The sequence below is a fragment of the Crocodylus siamensis genome, chromosome 2, assembly GCF_052110815.1.
Source record: "Crocodylus siamensis isolate JL-2025a chromosome 2, ASM5211081v1, whole genome shotgun sequence".
Taxonomy (NCBI): domain Eukaryota; kingdom Metazoa; phylum Chordata; order Crocodylia; family Crocodylidae; genus Crocodylus; species Crocodylus siamensis.
The window spans coordinates 69,078,514-69,102,360 of record NC_143396.1 but is presented as its reverse complement, the minus strand read 5'-3'; the positions used below and the strand labels follow the sequence as shown (position 1 = coordinate 69,102,360).

Genomic DNA, 23,847 nt, shown 5'->3' with positions numbered 1-23,847 from the left:
CTGTCATTTTCCAAAAGGGGTTGGAAGTCATTAATGATGTCTCCAGGGTTTTGAAGCTAAATGGATTCTGTTGTTTTTGTCTCAAGGTTGCTGTTGTAGCATGTCAGAGCAAAATCTGAGTCTGGCTGTCTTGATTTGAGTGGCTATGGTTTTAGGATTGTTTTGTAATTGTGGGAATCCATGCTCCATACCCTAAAAGTATGAATTCCAGTCAGTAGAATCAGAGTAGATACAACTGTAATGTAGAGCTGGCTGTAGATGATGAACCTAGTGGGATGCATGGAGGATAGCTGTAACCATTAGTTGGTTTCCGATACAGTGTGGTGGTGATACAGCCATTGCAAACTTTAACAGTGATGTCCAAGAAATTAATTTTCTGAGTGGAATATTCCAGAGTCAGTTTGATGGAGGGGTAGAAATTGTTAAAGTCCTGGTAGAGTTTCCCTAGAGATTCCTTCCTATGTGTCTATATGATGATGTCATTAGTGTACCTTAGATATACCAGGGGTATGAGAGAGCAGCTGTGGAGGAGGCAAACTTTAAGGTCTTTCATAAATATATTGGCATATTGGGAGACCCCCTTTCCCACAACCAAAGATTGACACAGACCCTTGTCCAATTTGGTATCAAGTGAACTTTAATAGTAACCCCTAACCATTATTACAAGTTTCTTCTGTGTAATACAACCTGACAAGTGGCTCCTTTAGATGTTGAATCAATGACATTCAGAGGTACTGGCCTTGGGTCGTCCACTCGGTGCATGGGATGTTTGTGTCTGGTTTTCCTGTAGTTCAAGCAGAAATTCCTTGTCTGTCCCCCAACTCCCCAGCATAACAGCACAAATGCACACTGTTTCTTTGTTTGTCCATTACTTTTGTAACTTGCTAATCCCAAATTGTCCAGTATTCAGGTTCTTTACCTCATCTTTTTGGATAAGGTACTCCAATCCTATTCAGTTTTTGGTTTTGTTTCCTTTTAGGGAAACTGATGTACCTGGTTCACCCACTGTACCAGTCACAGCACCCACTTTTTCCACTGCCTTATAAGGCACTCTGTATAATTTTATTGCTTAGTTCCGGGAAGGCCTAAACCAGTGGTGAGCAAAATATGGCTCACAGGCCACACCCAGCCCACCAAGTCATTCTATCCAGACCCTGCGGGACCCCTAAAAATTTAGAAAATTAATATTTATCTTCTCCTGGCTGCCTGTCAAAGATGATAGGAGCCAGGGGCAGTAGGACCCAGGGGAAGCTGGTGGCAGAACTAAACACATGCAGCAGCCAGTCCCGAGATGGTGACCAAGGGGTGAGGCACCTGTCAATGGGCAGGGCTACCCATGCGGCCCTCAATGGCTTGCCAAAACTTTGTAAGCAGCCCTCTACCAAAAATAATTGCCCACCCCTGGCCTAAACTATGGCTAAGAGCCTTAACATAATTCAGTTTGCTCACAGCAAGGACAGAACAGGAAAGTGTGATGAAAACAGAAGCAGTGTCCATCTCAGAGATAATGTTCTTTATGGCTTGTAATCTGTCCTCATGGGGGATGCTGGTGTACAGTGATGTTAAGTCCATGGTAGGTAATATAGTAGTAGCTGGAAGCTTGTCAATAAAAGCTAGTTTCTTTAGAAAATCTCTGCTATCTTTCAAATAGCTGGCAGCTCTGGTGGCATAGGGGAATAGGATTAAATCAATGTAACCAAGAACTCCCTCTACAATGGTCCAGTGCCTGAGATAGTGGGATGTCCTGGGTTGCCGTGTTTGTGGATCTTGGGTAATAAGTAGAAGTTGTCTGGCTTGTGTTTCTTAGAGGTGGAAGTATTTATCTTCTCCTGTGTTTAAGAGTTGATTTAGTTTGTTGTGTTATTATGCCATAAAATCCATGTAAAACTGTTGAAAAGCTATCTCCCTTGGCTTTCTGTACATATAATGTTTTGTCCATGACAGCTGTGGCACCCCTTTATCAACCTGTTATATGGTAATATCAGGGTTGTTCTTAAGGCTGAGTTTGGCTCTCCATTCCACAAGACTGAGGTTGTAACGTAAGCATTGTTGGTTTTTAGCATTCTCTGAGTGGGCACAGAGGTACAAACAGTTTATAAACAGAGTGGGGCTGCAGCCCTCAGGTAAAATCCAGGAGCTGTCCTTCTTGCTCTATATGGGTCCAATCTGATTATTCCTGAGGTATGCACCAACCTTTCCTTTCTAATCGTTTGAGTTCGCTATACAGTTTATTTTTATTTTTGGAAACTATTTTAAAGCTGATAAGTTGAGAAATGAAAGATAGTTACTAAAGTATGCTTGCTTTAATTTATAGGTGAGGTTTCCTTGAGGTAGTTTGTTGGGAAAGGAGTGTCCACAATATTTGCATGAGTTGAAGCTAATAATATCAGATATTGGTGCCTAACATTGGAAACTTAAATCTAGAGGCAAGCACCTAAAAATACAACTCCTTTCGCACATTCTCCTATACTACCCCATGCATGTGTACAGCCACTATCTCCACCTCCTTAAAATCCTCTTCTTTAAACTCATTTATTTCTATGACACCCAGCGGGATGATCAAGTGACTACTGCCTCTCATGTGCAACACGTTTATTTTCCTGCTACCCTGTCCTCCATGCTGAACAACTCCAACTGTTCATTATTTTTTCATCTCTTTGTTGCATGTGTTCCTAACTAAGACAGTAAAATGTATGGAGCAAGAACTGTCTTTTTTGTTGTAATACAAATAGTGATAACCTTAACTCTGCATCCTTTCATTTTCACAAGATTATATTATCCACAGTATTGGACGCAATACTACTGGACACAATATTCTCCACAATAAAACACAGTAGCCAGTAAATATTTCAGTATCACATAATGAGGGGTAGGGGTGCACCAATACATATCTTTGGGGCCGATACCAATAGCCGATAGTTAAGAAGGCATATCAGCCAATACTGATCCGATTTCTGATATAGCTGCCTCCAACTGGTAAGTCCAGTGTGGTGGAAGGGGAGGAAAAAGGGAAGAGAAGGGATGTGGTGGGGGGCAGATCAATGCCTCCTGCAGTGAGGGAGGGGGCAGGCACTGCCAAGGTGGGGGGGAGGGCAGGAGCCGTGGCTTATGGGGGGGGTGGCTTCCGTTGCTGCTTGTACCCCAGGAGGCGTGTGCCCCCCGGAACTGTGTGGGGCAGGGCGGGCTGCAGCTAAGGCTGCGCTGGGTTCTTCTCAGCGGGGACTGAGCTTGGAGTGGGCACTAGTGGCGCTGGCAGGATGGTGTATGCACCCAAAGTTCACTGCCACTCTGCTCCCAGTGCCACTGTTGCTAGCCACCTGGCATAGCCCAGCTCAATGCCCCACCTCCACCTCTGCTCCAGGAACAATATCCTCCCAGTGTCGCTGGTTCCCACTCCGACCCCAGCCCCCACTGAGAACAGCCCTGTGCAGCCCACCCCACCCCACACAGATCCAGGGGTCACATGCCTCCCCCAAGCCCTCCCAGCAACAGGAGCTGCTTCCTCCACCACGAGCTGCAGCTCCCGCCCCCCCATCCCACCAGGGCAGAGCCTGCCCCTGCCCCCTCCCTTACTGCAGGGGCATTGATTTGCCCCCCCCATACCTCTTCCCTCCCCTTCCACCACACTGGACTTACCAGCTGGAGGCAGCTCTCCATGCAGCCGGCTGTGCTCCTTGCTGCCTGAGTGCTAGACTGCAGCTGCACGCAGCATGGACATTTATCGGCCAAATTATCAGCCTCATCATGTCGTTATCCATTACAGCCAGTTTTCTTTATATCAGTACCAATGCAATATCGGACCGATGTATCGATGCACCTCTAATGAGGGGAAATATTTTTTAGGTCATATTTCTATTTTTCACTTTAAGTATCCAGGATTGGCCACAGTGGATACTATATGTGTATGTCATAGAGCAGCAAAAGATGTATAGGTTTGTGTTTCTGGGGATTCATAAATAAATCAACCAGAAATAATTGACAGTGGTTGTCCATTCAAAATCCAATCAATGTTAGTCTGAAAGTCTTTGTGACACTTTCTAAAAATGTCAGTTTCATTGCAACCAGAGAATCAATATGTTTATTTAAAGAGACTTTAAGAAATAACAAAGGACTTCGGTGGTTTAAAGCAAAACTGAATGGAGTGGTGGGGGCAGATCAGCACATTTATACTGAATAAAGGTAATTAATCTATCCTCCTAGGAGGGAAAGTAAATGAAAGTGTTTTTAGCACATAAAGGTAATTGTTTTTCCAGTCTATACCCCACTACCCTGTCCTAAATTTACAAAGCAGTCTTTATAAGAATAAAGCTACCTCGCTCCTGTTTGCTGGGGATGAATTGAACAGTGAAGTCCCTGTACGTAGCTTTTAAAATTTAATCTCAAAAACTACTATCCCCATAATAACATAAATCTTTATTATGTTTTAGTTGTAAAATCATTAATTATACTGTGCCTGTCAGCCATCAGTATACGCTTTGTGGTCAATTAAGTAGTACAATCCCTTATTCCCCAATCAAAAATGTGTTCCTTAACTGAGATTGTCCTACAACAAGAAGTGACCTTCCTCTGCAGTAAAGTAATTTAAAAGCCTCCCTTAATGTCCATAAATAACCAGTTAAAACTAAGGACAGAGTCCTTCTCTTTGCGGGGTTTTTCAGTGCTGTTGGGCACTGTGATCATAGCAAAGTGTTTGTGAGCACTGAGGGGTAAAGAAACAGTGCTTGTGTCTTTCACAAAATAAGATAAATATTTAATTATCTGACAAATGAAAATGTCAGATGGTTTTTACTAAGGAGAGCTTTTCCAAAACACTTACATTAGTTTTCATGGGGTGTTGCATGCATATTCAAGGTGACAGCTTATCAAGGACTACCTCCTGTCCATACTAATCATGTGATGTTCTCCTATGCCAGTTGAGATGTAGCTGAAAGTGTCACAGGTATTGATAAAGGCATATGAGCTATGCATTTTGCTTACATTTGAATGATAGTGGGATAATGATTCAGTTATACTGCAGACCATTCTTAAAATACTAGGTATTTTCCATAAGCAGGCAAAGTTTCAGTGGGTAAGCAAAACCTAAGTCCTATTCAGAGATGAAGGATAACATTTTTTTTTTTTAATGCTGGGAGCTATTTCTGAAGGTCGTAAGTCAGTACATAATACCGCTGCTCTCCGGTCCAGTAGCTGATTTTTATCCTAATTTGGGCGAATCAGTGGTTTTTATAAATTGGCCCTTACCTAAAATAGACTTTGGATGAAATTCCATTTAAGTAAGTGGTAGCTAAAATACATGGGAAGATTGAAGGTTTATATACAATAGTTCACCTTACACAATAAATGCACATTGGAGTACAAAAAGAAACTGTGGACTGACTGTAGAATCTAAATTACTGTTCACTTTAAGGGGCAGTGATCTTCAAAGTTAAAAAGTGGTAAGTCTTTATAACTTGGTCTGAACATGACAAATGCAGAGAAGAAAGCTTTAGATATATACGGCCTGACCCTTAGGTAGTGTAATTCAGCATAAGGCCCACCTGTCTGGAGGTAAGTCTATGAATTGTTTTTGTCTCAAGAATGCTTGTTGCGATTTAGATATTACACTTCCCAATTGAGTAAGATTTTCAGGTCTCTGTAAATCTGGGAAACAGTATTTTCTGCCACTGCCTTCTGTTTCTATACCTTGCTACCTTTAAATTTGATGTTTTAATTTGCCTTTCTACAACAGAAATGTAAGGCCCCTTTTCTGCAGTAGTAACTCCATTGTAATCAGTGGAATTTTACCAGCTGAGAACTTTGCCCTAACTGTGAAGTAAAATAATGAGCAAAATAGACTGTTAGTTATTTTTATTAGTTAACTTACACAGCACTGTAAATCTGAAATGAGCCTGTCACCTGCAGCTCACATCTGCAAACTATGACCACAAATTAAGCTAGTCTAACTCCTTCCTGTTCCATATACCATATGAAGTGGATTGGTAGGCCTGTGTCAACATCATAGAAAGCAGCACCAGGGCAATTAGTGCTAATTGCCAGCCACCTTAGAAAGCTCAGAAGAGGGATCAAGGAACAGGCAAGGATTACCTGAGCTACCTTTTCTGTGTTAGAGTGGGGAACACTGTAGGTCACAGCATAAGCATATTAGCTGGATATTGTGGCAAAGTGTGTTTTGCTGCCCCCTGTACCGCATTTGTTCTGTGAATAAATACGGAATTGCATTTTCAGGGGCTGTCAGCATGGAGCTTTTTATGACCATTTAATTAACTATTGACAATGTTATGAAAATAATTGCTGGAATGTAGCAATATGTGGATAATAAACTGTTTGCACATTTCTCCTTTGCAGTACGACTTTGTAGAACTCCTGGATGGTAGCAGGTTGATTGCAAGAGAACAGCGCAACCTGCTTGAATCAGAGAGAGCAGGTCGGCAGACAAGGTCTGTCAGTCTCCACGAGGCAGGTTTTATCCAGTATTTGGATTCTGGAATCTGGCATCTGGCTTTTTATAATGATGGAAAAAATGCGGAGCAGGTGTCTTTTAATACCATTGTTATCGGTAAGCACAATCTTCAAAGCTCTTACCAAAAGCTGCAATCTAAGCAGTCTGTAAAAGAAAGAGATGAGTTTTCCTTAGTTAAACGTTCTGGGTTCTTTTCACAGATTATGAGTTTATTGTGGTTGTTTCACTGCTCAGCAAAAGATACAGAAAATATATTTTAATTGGTTAGTAATTGGAATATAAAAGCTTTCTTACGGTGTAAAGTTTGCAGAGGAAGACACTTTTCTGAAACATTCATTAAATAGCAGTAACCTGTATTCTGAGCATAAAGTAGCTATCATTTTACAGTAAAATACTGAGCTGTCTCATAAAGTCCGAAGATATCACAAGCATTAGTTGCAAGCAATTAGTTGGTATATACTATCTTAAAATTACTAAATAATTTAAATATATACACTCCTCATTTGCTGTCGGGCACTAGTGATTTTAGATGTTAGGCATCTAACACTGCTCTTATAAACTACAGTGGTAGAAGTCTGAATTTTCCTACTTTCTCTTTCTTTCAGAATCTGTGGTGGAATGCCCTAGAAATTGTCATGGAAACGGAGAATGTGTTTCTGGATCATGCCATTGTTTTCCTGGATTTCTAGGCCCTGATTGTTCAAGAGGTATATGAACTGAATTCTTTCTTAAGTCAATATAAATAAGCTGTAGAAAGACAAGTAGTTAACTAGTCTACCAAGGAAAAGAAAGTGGCATGCAGCATGTTGTGTAGATGTTCCTCTTCTGTACAAAGCTTGATTGAAAAGAGGTTTGTTAATTCTTCTGTCATGTTTTATTTCACAGCAGCCTGTCCAGTATTGTGCAGTGGCAATGGGCAGTACTCCAAAGGACGCTGTCTCTGTTACAGCGGTTGGAAGGGGACAGAGTGTGATGTGCCTGCCACCCAGTGTATTGACCCTCAGTGTGGGGGTCGTGGGATTTGTATCATGGGCTCTTGTGCTTGTAACTCTGGATACAAAGGAGAAAACTGTGAAGAAGGTAACCATGTAACTATTTACCTAGGCATCTACAGTAAAATTTCTTTAGTATCAGTTTTTACATATTTTTCCAATGGTGTAAGCCAGCATAGCCCAGATTTTCTAAAGCTACATGCATTTATACCAGCTAAAAATGAACCCAGTAAATTTAATTGTGTGCTAAAAATGTTAACATAACTTCTGTTTGCTCTGTTTTGCTTTCAGCACATTTTGTCTATTCATTTCAGTATACTGTAGTAGGTATTAGATTCAGAAGGAATGGTAATGAGCTCTTCAGAAGCTGTATACTTTTTTCCTATTATATATTGAAAGTGTAAATGCATAGTTGAATATGTATCTTTTAGACCATATTATTATTATTTGTTGTTGTTGTTGTTGTTGTTGCTTTATCTGTATGAGATCAGCTAAGAGTACAAGAAAGGTATGTAAGAACATAGAAAGACTTAGAAAAAATCATTACTGTATTGCATTTGTTAGTGATCGTACCACCAACAGCATTTCTGGAAAGACTTATAGTTAAAAATGCTGATTCAAATGCTTCACAGTGGAAAAATGATGCTTCAGTTTTGTATTCTAGGGATGTATGTAATGATGATATTCATTCCAGTGCAATGTAAAGTGCAGTTCATTTTCTGTGGGGGGTTTGGGGGGTTTTTAAGGAGGAAAAAGCGCCATTTTCCTTCCTCAATCAAATTGATCTTATTGATCTGCACATACAAAGTAATGCAATTAAGTCTCTGGAATTAAATTTTCAGACCATTGACCCTACAAGTGTAAAGTTTTATTGAGTCAAATTGCTAAATTAAATCTCGTCATCTAAAGCACATTAAAGTGAATTAAGAAGGATAGAGACTATGCAACTCATTTATTTCTCAAACAGGTTGAGGGTCCTATACAGCTGACAGAACTCAGTTGTAGTGGAGTAGGTCAGTTGATACTGATTGTTATAGAGAATCCAATACTCGTTACTCTGTGGTTCGGCAGAACAGGAAGCAGTAGCCTGAAACCTCAGTGAATCTTGGTGTAATTCAGAAAAATTAGAAATCCTTTAAGATTATCAGTTAACTAAATTGCAACCTATCTCAAGGATGTCACTAAATTGGTTATATGTGTATAGGCACAGATTTCACAGTACTAGACAATAGCTCCTTAAAATGACTGACTTACACAAAAAATACCCAAAAGCTACCAAAATTGATTAGAATCTGCATACTTCTTTTATTTATGAAGGAGAGTCTTACTTATTTTCGCAGATAGTTTTTATTTGTCGGTAGAGCAGGTGGGCTGAGGGTCAGGATTTGCGAATTCTGCACTCTGATTTTTTCACTGATTATTCTGCATGCTTAGGCAAAATGACCTAGTTTCATCAGGCACTTTTACACATGCTCTGGGGGTGGGGGAGGCAGCTCTTTAATTAGGGTGGCTCTGGCCTCAGTGTCTCATGCATCAGTGTCCCTGCGCTTCAAAATGGCAGCAGGGGCGCTTGAATTTAAAGGCTGCTGGGGAGACTGCCACACTCTAGCAGACTCATTTAATCGAGTCTGCTCAGACACGCTGTAATTACAGCATATCGGAGCAGCCTCCACGCTTGCATAAAGGCACCCATCGTGCTTCGGTTTACCATTTTGTAAAATGAGTGTAATACTACTTGCTTCATATTGACACTCAGAGTGGTTTTTGCCTGTTTTGCCATAAGATTCTTGTTGTGATATTAGTTTTGTTGATGATAATAGGAATTTGTTAATAATAATATTTAAGATTATCTCTTTCGTCTTCAGCTGATTGCTTAGACCCTTCCTGTTCCAGTCATGGCGTGTGCATCCATGGAGAATGCCACTGCAATCCAGGATGGGGTGGTAACAACTGTGAAATACTGAAGACTATGTGTCCAGACCAGTGTTCTGGTCATGGAACATATCTTCAAGAAAGTGGTACCTGTACTTGTGACCCTAACTGGACAGGTCCAGATTGCTCAAACGGTATGTATTAAAAACCTTCCCTTTGCATAAAATATGTTATATAGCACAACTCCATTGCACCAAGGCCAGAATCTGATTTTAGAAATGCTAACATAAATTCAGAATAACTTAATGGAGTTACTGTAACTGAGATCAGAATCTAAATATTAATTGCAATCTAAGAACAAACTCTCCGCTAAATTTAAATAGTAATAATAATTTATTTTGTAGCAACATAGCTAAAATCTAGGTCATGTCTATCTTCCAAGTTCTGCAAATAAAAAGTTATCTTTAATAAAGGAGTTGATGTTCCTAATGACATCTGAACATGGCTTATTTTGCAAAAAATGTAGGTACATACATAAATGATGCAAAAACATTCTTCCATGTTGAACCATGTTTTTGAAATAAGTTTACTTTGCGTCTGATATCCGTGCTCGTTTTCAGTGTTCCTGGCATGTATTTGGTAGCCCAGGTACTAAAGTATAAGAAGGGGTTTTCACTGGAAGGCAACAGAGTGAAAAGAAAACTTGATGACTCTTCTGTTTCATTAATTTATTTTTGAAAGTACTGTATAGTGAAAGTTTTCTGAGCTCTTCCATTAAGGTACTGATGTGTTAATAACTCTGGGGTGGTGGGAGGAACCAAAGTGAGGGTGCTGTAGTTCCAAATAAAAATTGGATTCTATACATCTTCTGATAGTATCCATATTTCTATCCTGCACATTATTTCTGATCCATCACTGCAAAGTAACTTTTTGTTTATTTTTCAAAAGGCAGTTGATAATTGAAATGTATAAATATAATTTTGACTTTCTTTTATATATATTCGGACATTTCAGTGTTGTCAAATTTCTGAAATGTTTGTGCAGGGCGACACAAAGGATCCTTGTTGAAATTGTAGAAAATGATCTTCACATATTTAAAGTTAAAAAAACAAAAAAACAAATATCACCCATAAATGAACACTTTATTAGCTGCTAAAAGAAGAAGGAATAAGTTATTTCTATCAGAGGGGTTTATAGGTTTGAGATCAACAGCTTTTCTCTATCTTCATCAGCAGTTTGTCCATTAATTAGCCCTTCAATTCCACTTCAATTAAATTAACTCTAATTAATAAGTTCATTACAAAGATTGACGCACCTTGCTCAGAGCTAGTGTGCTAAAAGCTGATAAACACCTTTACCCTAATGAAAAATTGATTAGATTGAAGAGAAAGGAGGGTATCTCTGAAATAAAACTGTCTCTCACAGAGATGGGTTGATGTTTTGTAGCTCTGAAGTTAATCAAACCATCTCGGATCTCTTAATCAAAAATTTAATTCAAACGATACAAATGGGGTATGTTAAAAGAAAAACACCCCACAAAAAAAACAGCCAGGTCTCATGCTCCATAAACATTTTGGACTGTTGCTTATAAGAAATGTCACAACTCCTTGATGCCATGTTTAATGTTCTCTAGCACTTTGTGACAGAGAATTATGGTCTACTGGGAGGGAAAAAACACTACTGAATTAAAAAAAAAAAATAGAAACCAAGCCTTTATGTAAATCGTTTCAGCCTTTTTTTTATTGAACCCTCTTTTTTATTTCAGTCAAAAATAATTTCAGTTCTTTATAGTTAGCCTGGCTTGCTCTCTTTTATAAAGAAACCAAAAGTAAATATAATATCCTTATGAACCAGCGTATGCTTGTGACCAGCTGTATTTGAAGGGACTAAAAACTTCCCTCAGGCTACTATTGTATGTTTTCTTTTTCTGTAATCAGCTTCACAGAAATGACTTTTTCCTAAAGACTGATTGTGAGGGAATGAGGCAAAAATAAAGGCAAGCTATGCCAACCTTTATTTTTATCTTATATAACTTCTGCATTTTTAAATGTGGTGTTTGACCCAGAGATACCTTTTGGGCTTAATGTACTTTTCACTTATCTTACCCATTACAAGACCCCGTTAGTGAATGTAAATGACAACTTAGATAGTTATATCCTGATGTATTTTCATCAGTTGGTTTGTTATTTCAACCTGACTACTCAAAGCTGTCACTAGTACAAACTTAGGGAAAGTAAAAGAGAAACATCTTTTATATTTAACAGACATGTCAGCAGTGCACTAATGTGGCTCACTGAGGCTGATTCATTTTAATGAAAAAATGTGTCAGAGGTGGCACATTTCACATTTGAGGGAAACCTGCGGGCAAGGAAAAAGCCCCTTTGTTAAAAAGAACTTTTGATAATTGTAAATTTTTGCCGATAATGTAGAATGACCTGTAAGGTACATGGTACATTTAGTCACTAAAATGATGCTGTAAATTCTAATAGGTTTAAGTGCATATAATCTAAGCTACAAAAGGTTACTTTTAAGAAATATGTGATCACAAAATATATAATTGGAAATTACTCAAAGCTGACAGAAGAGCCATTGACACTCAGCTATCACTACGTCTAGTGGATAACTAATTAAGCATTAGCAACGAGAGAAATTCCTTATGCCCTGTTCTCATGGGTCCTACCTGAAAGTGCTCTCAGCAGTGAATTCCTTTGATTTAATTTTCAAAGATTTTTGCCTCTCTCCTTCTTCTTATGTTGAATTAAAATGTTCCTCTGCTAATTAATGTGCTCTCTCGCGCTCTCTCTCTCCCCTCTTCATCCCTTCTTTCAGAAATCTGTACTGCGGACTGTGGCGCACATGGTGTTTGCATGGGTGGAACGTGCCGTTGTGAAGAAGGTTGGACTGGTGCAGCCTGCAATCAGAGAGCCTGCCACCCTCGCTGTGCTGAACATGGAACCTGTAAAGATGGGAAGTGTGAATGCAGCCAGGGATGGAACGGAGAGCACTGTACTATTGGTAGGCTGGCTGTGCTTTAATGTCTGTCTTCAGAACAAAATTCAAAAACTAAAACTGCTGGCCTTGTCTGAATCAGAAATGTAGCACTTTGAAGCCTGTTTCTTCAAACGGAATACTTGCACCTGTCAGTCTGTGTAAAGGAATTGATATTTTAAGAAAGGAAATGGTTATATAATGGTTCATCAATTCTTTATAGCTAGTTTGCCATGAATAGGAGGTGCAAGAATTTCCCTTTCAATTTTTTTCCTTTAACTGCCTTCTGTAGAGGAGGAGGTTACTTTTATTTTAAACTGTAAATAAATCTTTTGATGTATGCTTTTCTATTTTTATGTGATAGCGAGACATTTTTTGGAAACCCAAGCTTACCTTTATTTTTTCTTTTCCCAAGGAAAAAATGTATTGTGCCTGAGTACAAAATAACAACAAACACCACAGTGGTAAAGAGATCTTATTGCCCCCAAATTAATTCTTTGTTGATGTAATTAAACTTGTATTTTAGGATTGTACCAGCTATCCACTACCTGAATAACTTTGTTTCAGCACACACTGATGTGGCAAATGTAAAAGAAGCAATCCCAATTACAATTACCATAACCAAAAATGTTCTGCCCTTTAGAAATGTACATGCTTTCACCATCTAAAGGTTTTCTTCCTTTATTTATACCGTGTATATCCCATATAATATATGAAAAGCAGATATGTATGGCCTTTTCCTCCAAGTGACACACATTAGAACTTCATTAATGCGTCTCTCCAGATACTTACCAAAAATGAATATGACAAGCAATCATGAGCAATGAGTCAGCACAGGGAATTACACATGTACCAAGGAGAAGAAGAACTAAAAAGGGGAAAAAAAGTTGTCACAGAAAAGCAAGTTATTGTTAGTATTTTTATCAGTTATTGGAATTGCTGTCATGCCCTGGAGCCCTGTCCTGGACCAGGGCTCCACTGTGCTCAAAACTACACAAATTCAACATGGGGAAGTGATGTTAGTATTCTTAGTATAAAACAAACAATAGATGGATACAGACAAATGAGGGCAGGAAAGCAATGTATTGTTGACAGGAGTGGCTGACAATAAGAAACAGTGATCTAGTCAGACGAGCAACATAATTTTAGTCCAGTTTATTCTAAATATTACAGCAACGAAGCTTTACGAAGATTACAGAGAAGATAATTAAGTGGCGTTGCAGATGTTCATGGGGATTTCCTCTAAAGATGAGAGTTAGCTTTGGAGGAACCATTAAGGTGCTAATTTAACATTTTAACACACAAGCAGTAGAGGCTGGCATTGTGGGCCAATCAGAGGCAGGAGCTGACTTTTCAGGAGAGAGAATGAGAAAAGATAAGATAGCGTTGAGAGGCTGGAAAGAGGCTTGAAAGGGACAAGTAGTTTAATGTGCTAGAGAACAGCACCAGGGAATAGATCCAGACAGAGTAGTGACGTGGTCAAAGCAACACGGTAGAAGAGTGATCTCTAGCAGTCTTCTGGGTGAATATAAGCCGGAAAAGATTTCATTTATCCAGGATGTTGCAGTAATCAAGATTCAAAATGATGAGGGCCTTAAAATTGCTAAAATTGTGAATGGACTGGATAAACTATATCTTAGAGATGTTATGCAGAAGTCATCAGTAAGATTTAAATGTAGTCTAGTCAGGAGGTCCAAGTTGAAGATTCCCAGATTATGGGAGGCTGAGCAGCAGGCAGGCTGATAATATTGTCCCCCACGATCAAAACAAAGAATGGTCAGAAGGCTTTGTGGACACAGGAGATTAGGAGCTGTTTCTTAGGCATATTGAGCTTTAATGATATATGTATATACCTATGGAGATGTCAGAGAGGCAGCCCAAATTTTAAATTGAGTAGAAGAGAACAGGTTGGTAATTGAGAAGATCTGTGAGCCTTCAGTATAGAGATGGTAGTTGAATTTGTTACTGATTGAGATTGGTCAGAGTGAGGATGGAGAGGGAGAAGAGAAGGTGGGGCCAGGGACAGAACTCTTTGGGTCCCTGCCTGTCTTCCCTCACTTCCAGGAAAGTTGTGGAGGGGCTAATGAAAGCCATTGGAAGGGCATTTTGAAGGTGCGATTAGAGAGGTAGGAGAAGAACCCCTTCTTTCTTAATCTTAAAGTGAAACTGTGAAGATTTTCTCTAGGCAGCTTTAACTTGCCAACCAGCAATTACTCAGCAGATCACTCTACTGTTGGTCTCACTGACCCTGGCAGTACGGGGGTTCCAGTTATACACGGATGAACTGTTCTTGAACAATTTTTCCATCATATTGGGCGCAAGCAGATTTTTCCTCAACATTGGGCAAGCAGATGGGTCTTTCCACATGTTTATTTTTTTTCAGCTGTTATGTTGTGTGGTTGCTGCTGTAAGGAAAGTCTGACCTTTGGTAATTTGATTTGTTTCTCTCACTCTTACCCTGACTAATAATGAAGTGCAGTCTTGTGCTCTGCATTGATGGATTTATTCTTTCTTCATGGTGTTCTCTTTTAAGCCCCTAGCATTCCTGAGAAATCGGGTCCTTTTATTCTTTTCTAAGAGTGGGCTCTCTTACTGAGCTGGGAATTGATTATTCCTTTTGGCATGCAAAAAGCCAGTTTGCCTTGTCCCACCTATAATGGCATAGTGGCTTCTTTTGACTAGTATATTTCTCAGCATAAGGGAGATTAGCGTGTTTCTTTATGTATAAATAGTTTGTCCAAACCTACACTGTGCCTATAAACACAAACATTTCTATACTGTTTACTACCATGACTACTTGCAGTATGACAGCAGAGTATTTAGGTAATTTTCACTGCACATGTAAAAGACTTGCACTGTTCCCATATATACTTAAAATAGTAAATTCACTTAGTTTATTCTGGTCTTTTCAAATGCCATTCAGTATTTAGATGCTATGGTGATATGCAGACACATGACTAAGTCAACACTACATAAAATACACATGAACAAATACCCATTATCTGGACAGGTATATCCATTCATTATTTTGCATCTGAATGTCCATGCTAGACTGACTAGACAGGATAAATATGTGTACATTAATCACTGAGACATAAAGGATCCTTAGCTAAGGATTTAGGTAGAATATTATTTGAATTTTCTAAGTCTGTAACTTGTTTAATTATCAAAAGAGTTACAGTTTTATGGTTTCCACATTCATTTTGAAGCAGTAAAATTACTAGTAAAGTATTCTCAACTTATACCAACAAATACCGTGTGTTTTGAGAGTCAGTGATTTTTGTAGGTGATACCTTTTATTGGACCAACTGCATGGGGATATCTATCCCAGCCTTACAGTTGGTCCATCTGCAAAAATCCTTGCCTCCTGGGTATTGCCTGGACCATCTTGGCTACAACCACATTTATTTTGAAATGTTTAATTTCTGTTCCATCTCCTTTTCAGTTAGCTTCTTGTTTGTATTCCGTAAGTTGGCCCATATTAAAGAGTTAAAAAAACCCATCTCTCCAATTCAGAGAAGGTAGTCCTTTGTGGTATTCTCTTCTAATAATGCCTTAAACACCAAGTTGTTTATTGAGCTACATTGATTTTCATGTACATTCAGGCATTTCAAATGGAAATTTGGCCTAGGGGAAATCCAAATTCCTTTAAGACACAAAAGACCAGCCATTTGTTTTTTTCTTATTTTTTAGTACATTGGGAAGCAAGATCATTAATGATCACAAAGACATGCTTTGTTTGTTCAGACAAAACTTAGGTATGCACAGTTCAGCATACCTCGATTAAATACCAGGGTTGCTCTGAGGTTTAGGATGCTAAAGATTGGAAAATTGAAAATGAAACACACACATCAGGGGAATTGGTTGTTATACAGTATGAAAAAATATCAAAAACATTACCAGTATGGACAGAGGATGGCTTGCTGTACTAGATAGTGTTGGTTCTGGTAAGTAGCATAGCAAGAGTGGTATGATTTCAATGTAAGTAAATAAAAATCACCTGAAAACTTCATGCCACATTCATTTCTTTCCTCCAGAGCCGGTTTCCACATTCATTGTTTTTCACAGATTATGATGTCTGTTGTACTAAGTAGAAAATGTATTTGAGTTTTCTAATATTTATACTATGCAAACTATTAGCAAAGTTTAAAAATTAAAAATCTAGAATTTTAATAAAGCTAGGTTGCCAGGATCATTCAGGGATTGTATCCTCAACTGGGCTGTATAGTACTATAAATTTTATTCCAGATACATAATTGAAGCCTATTTTTCTAAAATAATCTCATATGATTTAAGGGCACTCTGGTGTGTAAGAACCAATAAACTTAGGAATAGGGTCTGAATACTGACCCTTTTTTGAGAGGAAGGGAAGGAGTACTTTCAGGTAGCATATTGTGAAAGTCAGGAAAGTACTTCATTTGTGCAGAGGTGTCACTGACTCGAATGCCACATCTGCTCATGTTGTGTTCTGTATGCTGCTTTTCCCCTGCCCCTACAATTTCTGAAATGGATGTAAAAGCTGTTCAGCAGGAGTTGCATGCTTAAAAAATGCTCACTACTACAACGTCTTAAAGTTGATGAAAGTGGATTAAAGAGTCTCTAGCCATTGCAGGATGGAGCCAGAAAAGGCAGCATACGTCCCAAAGCACTAAAGTACTCCGCAAATTTAAGGATTTCTGAATGGTTCGATATTTTTCCCCTTTAGATGGGTAAGATTTTACCTCTGCGTAAGTCCATGTGGGAGCAATTTGAAGCAATAGTTTACAATGGAGCCATGGGAAATCACCTACCTGATTCTTTATTTGGTCTAGGAGTGGCATTCATAAGCCTGAGGTCAGCATACGGTTCTTGTAATTTTGTGAAGATTTTTTTTACATCTAACGGCAGACTTTCATCCTAAACAACTGATTGTTGCATTCCAACAACTAATTTCATACTTAGCTTTTTGATTGCTTTAAAAAAAAAAAAAAGTAACTATAGGTATCCCCCGCTTCCTTCAATAGTATTTGTAACACTTAGGGTTGAATTTCTACCCTCACCTTCTGTCTGTATGTGAATGAAAGATTGCATATGCCCAACCAGAGACCAGGGTTACTCCTTAATTAAATTTTCAGCTTGCATATTAGCTAAAGCAGGAGTTGTTTGTTTGTTTATTTATTTTCTTTCTTTTTTCAATTTTTTTTCCCACAAGGAGCCCAGGGTCCCTCTCCTTTCTGAATAGCTGTTTTGTGAGATTGAAGGAGAGATTATTTGAGATGGGGCTATTATTTCTGTGATTTAACTGGCATGTACCTTAGCTAAATTAAGTAACAGTCATAGGAAGCCCATAAATATGAATACTTTGCCAGCTGCTTTTCCATTGAACTCTGTTAACTGAATGAAATTAGTAAATAATTATGTTGGTGGGGAATCTGCTATATCCAAGTGTTATATAATGTCTCAGTTTTACAACACAGCTTAATTTTTTCTATACACCAAATTAGTTTTTAGAGTAATCTAAATTGCAAATAGGCCAATTTGCATTAAAACTATGCCTTCTTGTTCTGATTTGTCAACACCTCTTTTTTAAAAAGACTTTAACATTAAGCATGGGTGGGTAAGACCATCTGTTTATGGAGCTTGCCTGCAGCTCCATCACTTAACACATGGGACAGGTTACAGCTGTTTAATTGTTATGGTGTTGAACGATTATCATTCTGTCCAAAATTAATATTTATATATGTATGCATAGAAGGCATGTGGTTAAACATAAGTGATCTAAATGTGGATTAATGTCATTAAGCATTCATTAATTAATCCCTCAGGAGGGCTATAGTTAGAGTAGTGGTATTCATGCTACTTTCTGAATAACTGCACGAGGTTATTTTACCTGGTAGATGCAACTGAAATTAGCCTCAAAGAATGATAGGCAGTAAAAATAGGTAGCTTGTAATACCTTGTAGTTCCCATGGGAATCAGACTTCAATTGTTTTATCTTCCAAGAGTTTTTGCAAGATTATTTTTCTAAAATTTGATTGAGAAGAAGAAAAGAAAGAAACAAAGTACTTACTTTTCACTATTTTCTTTGGCATGAAATCATCAAATATCATTTTTAAAAGGGTTTTCTTGAGAAAAAGATTTCAACAAGCAGTCCATATGGATGAGATAAACCAGGTAGTTACTGATTTTTCCAGAATCATTAATGAGGAATGAAAACTGATAGCAGAAATTAACAGCCCCATCTCACAGACCTGTTGAAAAGGAATAGGAAAGTGTTCAACAAGCATATTATCTTTTCATAAATGAACTTCCATTGACTACTCTATACATAGGCTGGGGGCTCTTTGAGAACGTGAGACCCTTAAAATAAGCTCTATTTTATTGGGCAGGCTTTGAAGTTTCATTGATTTGAAAGTATTAAGAGTAGTCAACTACATCAGGGCTGTTAACCACGCCCAGAGGGGATCCAGCCCATAGAGTTACTCTATCCAGCCCACTGAACTACAATGGAACCCTGGAAGTCGGGGACACAGAGCAACGGTGGCAGTGATGGCAGCAGAGCATGCACTGGTGGAAGTGACACCCACGGGAGCAGCTCCAACCCCAGTTGCATCTCTTGTGCTGGAGCTGACACCAAAGCACAAGGCACACAGTGCTTGTAGCACTGTCTCCAGCACAGGGTTTGTGGCAGGGGCTGGAGTTGCTGCTGCATGCCTCCGTTGCCATCACCACCACTTTCTTGTGCCCTGGGCTGGATCCAGCTCACAAAGCACCTCATTGTCTGCATCCAGCCCAGGGGTGAATTTGACACCCATGATCTACACCACCTTTGACCACGCTACAAGTGAAAACATTCCCTGCTCACTTGTTCTTGTCCATACACATTGAGTGCTGAAAATGTCATATAACTACCATTAGCGTGGTGCTAGGTGCACCGTGGGCATGCAGCAAAAAATGCCTACCTAACATTTTTTCAGCACACTGTATGTAAAACAAGACATATTTTCACAGCAGCACTCCCCAGAAAAAGTGTCTAATGTACCCCAAGGCTAAGTCCAGACAGTCAAAAAGATGAAAGCTGAATCAGTTCAGTCTTTGCAGGTTAGTCTAAACTGCACAGCTTAAATTGAAACAGAAGTGAACAGACATTTACCTTTGATTTAGGAAATGGAGCCACGTGGCACTAGAGCATGGCTCTCTGGCCATGTGTTCACTTCCTCTTCCTGCTGCCCCTTGAGATCTCTGGGATTTGCAGTCCAGAAGTACAGCAGCAGGACTCTGCAGGGTTGCTCATCACTTCCTCTTCCTGCCTCCAGGTGCCTCTGGGATTTGTAGTCCACAGGAGTAAGTTTGAGTGGGGGAAGAGGGGTTTAACCCTCCCACCACTCTGGCCCCAGACCCCAACTGGGGGGAGGCGGAGGGGGCGCCAGCCTGGAGGGGGAATGTCCCCCTCCCCTGCAGACTGGGTTGCATCATGGATTATAGAGTCAGAAGGGACCCAATGGGTCATCGTGTCCGACCCCCTACCCCTGGCAGGAAAGAGGACTGAAGTCAGATGACCCCAGCCAGGTGATTGTCAAGCCTCCTCTTGAAGACCTCCAAGTTAAGTGATAGTACCACCTCTCTTGGAAGCCCATTCCAGACTCTGGCTACCCTTACTGAAAACATTTCCTTCCAATGTCTAACCTAAATCTACTCTACACTAGTTTGCACCCATTACTCCTAGTTACTCCCTGGGGCTCTCTGGTAAACAGGGCATCCCCAATTCCCTGCTGTCCTCCCCTGATAAACTTGTAGGCAGCTACAAGGTCACTGCTCAGCCATCTTTTGTAAAGGCTGAAGAGCTCCAGATCCCTCTACCTCTCCTCATAGGGTCTTTCACGGAGACCACTAATCATGCGAGTGGCCCTCCCCTGAACCCTCTCCAGATTCTCGGTGTCCCTCTTGAAGTGCGGCCCCCAAAACTGGACACAGTACTTCAATTGCGGCCTGACCAAAGCTGCATAAAGGGGGAGCATCACCTCCCTCGATCTGTTGGTCATGCATCTGCTAATACATGACAAGGTGTGATTTGCTTTGTTGATGGCCTCATTACACTGCTGGCTTATGTTCATCTTGGAGTCAACTATGACTCCAAGATCTCTCTCAGCCTCTGAGCTGCTGAGGAGGTCATTCCCCAACCTGTAGGTGTGCTGGAGATTCCTCCTTCCTGGGTGGATTACCTTACATTTATCTTTGTTGAATTGCATCCTGTTTCGTTTTGCCCATTGATCTAACCTGTTCAGATCAGCCTGTATCTGCTCCCTGCCCTTACTGCTCTAGCTAGGGAACAGAGGGGTGGGACCAGCCCTGCTCTTTGGAGCAGACAGCCTAGCTCAGGGCTGGAAAGCATGCTGAGATGCTGGGGAACTGTGATTTAACTTGAACCAGGAACATGGGTCTGGGACAGAAGTTTCATAAACTGGTTTGACTCAAATTAGTTAAGTCTGATACTAGTTAAGTCTGCAATTCAACCAGGTTTATCTTAAGCTAGTTTTAGCTATTTTGAAATTGGTTTATGTGCACTGAGCTTCTGTTCTGTTACAGATTCACACACAGAGATTCACAGAAGTTTAGGGCTGGAAGAGACCTCGTGAGATCATCAGGTCTCCCCCCCGCCCCCCGCTCTGTTAAACCAGTTCCTGATCACTTAAACCAGTTTATGTGTAACTTCTGTCCCTAGCCTGAGTGCGCAGGTATGCCTAAGTTACCCAATATTCTCTGCTAGAGATCTGAAAGGTTTGCACCATTTTAATTCAGCATGTGTTTATCTCAAGGCTCTTTTTACAACAGAAGTAAAATATGACCATTGTTCATCATGTTACAAGATCAAAAGTAAGTCAGGCCAAATGTTGTCCGCTTGCTAATTTAAAAAAAAAAAGTGATTACAATATGGCTATCTTGGTTATAGTGAGTTACAGCACTTTTGGGGGGGAAAAGTGTGTATGCTTGACGAATGAAAGTATAGGAACAGTTTCGGGAGGTTGAGCAAGCTAAGAGGGGTGTCAGACAGAATGGATCTGGAATAAAACTTGCATGAATTACTAGGTCTTCTGATCTTGAAGCAGCTCCCCTACTGGTGCATCCTGAAGCTGAGGCTCAACAAAGCGAGCCAGGTAAAGGACTTTTGGCATTATGTCCCATAGGCACACAAAATTATGCTAACCTAGACAGAATTATCTTTCACAGGGAAACCCTTCTGAGGAGTGTTTTTGGGACCTAAATTTAATGCAGGGGACCTCACAAGAACATGCTTCCTGAAAAAAACATCTTGCTATATAAGAGAGGATAACCAGGAAATTCTATAATAAGTTTCGCCTTCTCTGTGTATGGACTTTCTAGAATCATGGGTGCCCCCAAACTGTTTAGCTTTGGAACATCCATGCATGTAGGTGGCATGAACTCACAAATTGCACACACGGGTAAGAAATGAGAAATCTTTGCCTCTCTCACACAAGAAAGAGTATTCACTGGTCCAAAACAGAAGCTCCTCCAAAGTTTTTTTTTTTTTTTTTTCTTTTGATCTAACGGAATTGAACCAATCACACCCAATGAGGTGAAGAACCCTGAAAAGGTTGTATTTAGACTTGAAAACAAAGGTGGTTAGTTAATATATGTCCATTATTTTTATAGTCTTATTTTCAAGAAAGAATGTTCAACACTTTAATTTAATTACAGATAATATGAAAATGTGTTGAAAACTCATTGATAAAATCCTGGCTTCGTGGGACCATTGCCTTGAATTCAGTACAGCCAGGATTTTATCTAAGATATTTACAGTTATATTTATGAATGCAAATCCTATCATATAGACATATAATGCAAAGATAAATGTCAGTATTTTAATCACAAATGGCTTAAGACCAAATTGCCAATATTTAATGAAATTCAATACAAATATATTCCCTATTATCCCACAACTTTTCATGAAACATATGGGAGCAGAATTATTCATCCATTCAGGTCAGCCTCAAATCTGCATAACATTTGTGACTGCAGATGTTACTACTAAACATTTTTGCATTTCCAGGTAACTTTAAAACTTGCCCACTAGACTCCTATTGGTTCTATATCTAAAGTTGCTGAAAAGAGTATGTTATTGGTTAACCCATACCACCTTTTGGATCTGCATTATCTGAATAGCTGTTTCATTCTCATAGTACTCTAAACTGCTAATTGGCTGATTTGCATTAAAATAAACATCCCATGCAAAGTTGTAGCTAAGCACCTTTTGGGAAAATAGCAGACTCTCATAGATTTGAAGGATTTTAAAGCTTGCTGTAAAGCTTGCTTAAGTTGAAGAAGCCAATAAATAAAAACTATTGTTTAGTCACACAGTTACATCATTACATAGTCATGTAGGGCCAAAGGCAGGCTAAAGGCACTTCAGTCAGGAAGAAGGATGAAAATGCCAGAACCCGTTTCCTTAGACACTAACAAGCCCAAATTTTGCTTTCAAATTCTCCTTACAAGACAGTGGGATTTATGTGCATATGTCTGAAGTCTTGTCTTTGTTTGACGACTTGCCAGAGGTCTTGGCCATGATTTTTAGCTGTCTCAGCTTTTAAGTGCATGTTTTGAATCTTTGACAAAGACATCTTTTCTCCCAAGTACTCCTTAAGTGTTAGAGTTAAATAGGCATTAAATAAGAAAACAAAAGGGGACTAATGGACTGTTCATGGAAAAGTATGTGTATAATAACCTCAAACTTATAATTCCCATGTAAATCATTAACAGCAACCAACATTTTAATCCATGTAAATCTTTAACAGCAACCAACATTTTAACCCAGACTATTCAGGGGTTTTCAGTAATGACAATTAGACTAACTTATCAGAAGAATAGAAGTAAGATTGACCACAGGTCAGAAAATCTTAAACCCGTAATTTGTTCTTCACTGAAACTGTGGAAGCCAACAATGGCTGCTGCAAAATAGATTGCTTCAGATTTAAGTAGCAATAATTTTCAGTGACTTTAGCTATTACTTGCAGAAATCTACAGGGCATGCAAGAATAAGTCCTTTAGGAATGAACAGAGAAAGAAATAACATGTTTAACTCATTCAAGGAAACAGAAATTCACCTAGAAAATACTATTCCATCTAGAATTACACAATTTCAGCATTGTAAAGGGACTTTCAAGGTTATCGAGTCCGGGGGGGGGGGAGGCAACCTATGGCATGTGTGCCGCAAGCAGCATGCATAGCCTCTGCAAGGGGACAGGCAGCACAATTGCAAATAGGGCAGGGAGCAAAAATAGAGCAGCAGATCAGGCAAGAGAGAGGTATCAGGGTGGCACTCAGGGGTTAGGGACAGAAGTTACACATAAACTGGTTTAGGTGATCAGAAACTGGTTTAAACCTGTAACAGAGCAGAAGTTCAGCGCATATAAGCCACTTTCAAAATGACCCAAACCGGTTTAAGATAATCCTGGTGTAATATCAGACTTAACTGATTTAGGTCAAATCAGTTTATAGAACTTCTGTCCCAGATCCCTTCCTGGTTCAAGGTAACTCTAA

At 39.5% G+C, this 23,847-nt stretch overlaps 1 protein-coding gene across 13 annotated transcripts in view; it reads left to right on the top strand.

The window, feature by feature from the left end:
* Positions 1-23,847, top strand: part of TENM3 (teneurin transmembrane protein 3) — a 2,356,642-nt gene that overhangs the window by 2,240,220 nt on the left and 92,575 nt on the right. For all 13 annotated transcript variants that reach the window (XM_090036139.1, XM_090036135.1, XM_090036141.1 and 10 more), the window contains 5 exons: positions 6,346-6,556; positions 7,066-7,167; positions 7,346-7,540; positions 9,318-9,518; positions 12,154-12,339. In XM_090036139.1, the coding sequence (XP_089892265.1) occupies positions 6,346-6,556; positions 7,066-7,167; positions 7,346-7,540; positions 9,318-9,518; positions 12,154-12,339 (895 nt within the window). The remainder of the gene's footprint in view (positions 1-6,345; positions 6,557-7,065; positions 7,168-7,345; positions 7,541-9,317; positions 9,519-12,153; positions 12,340-23,847) is intronic.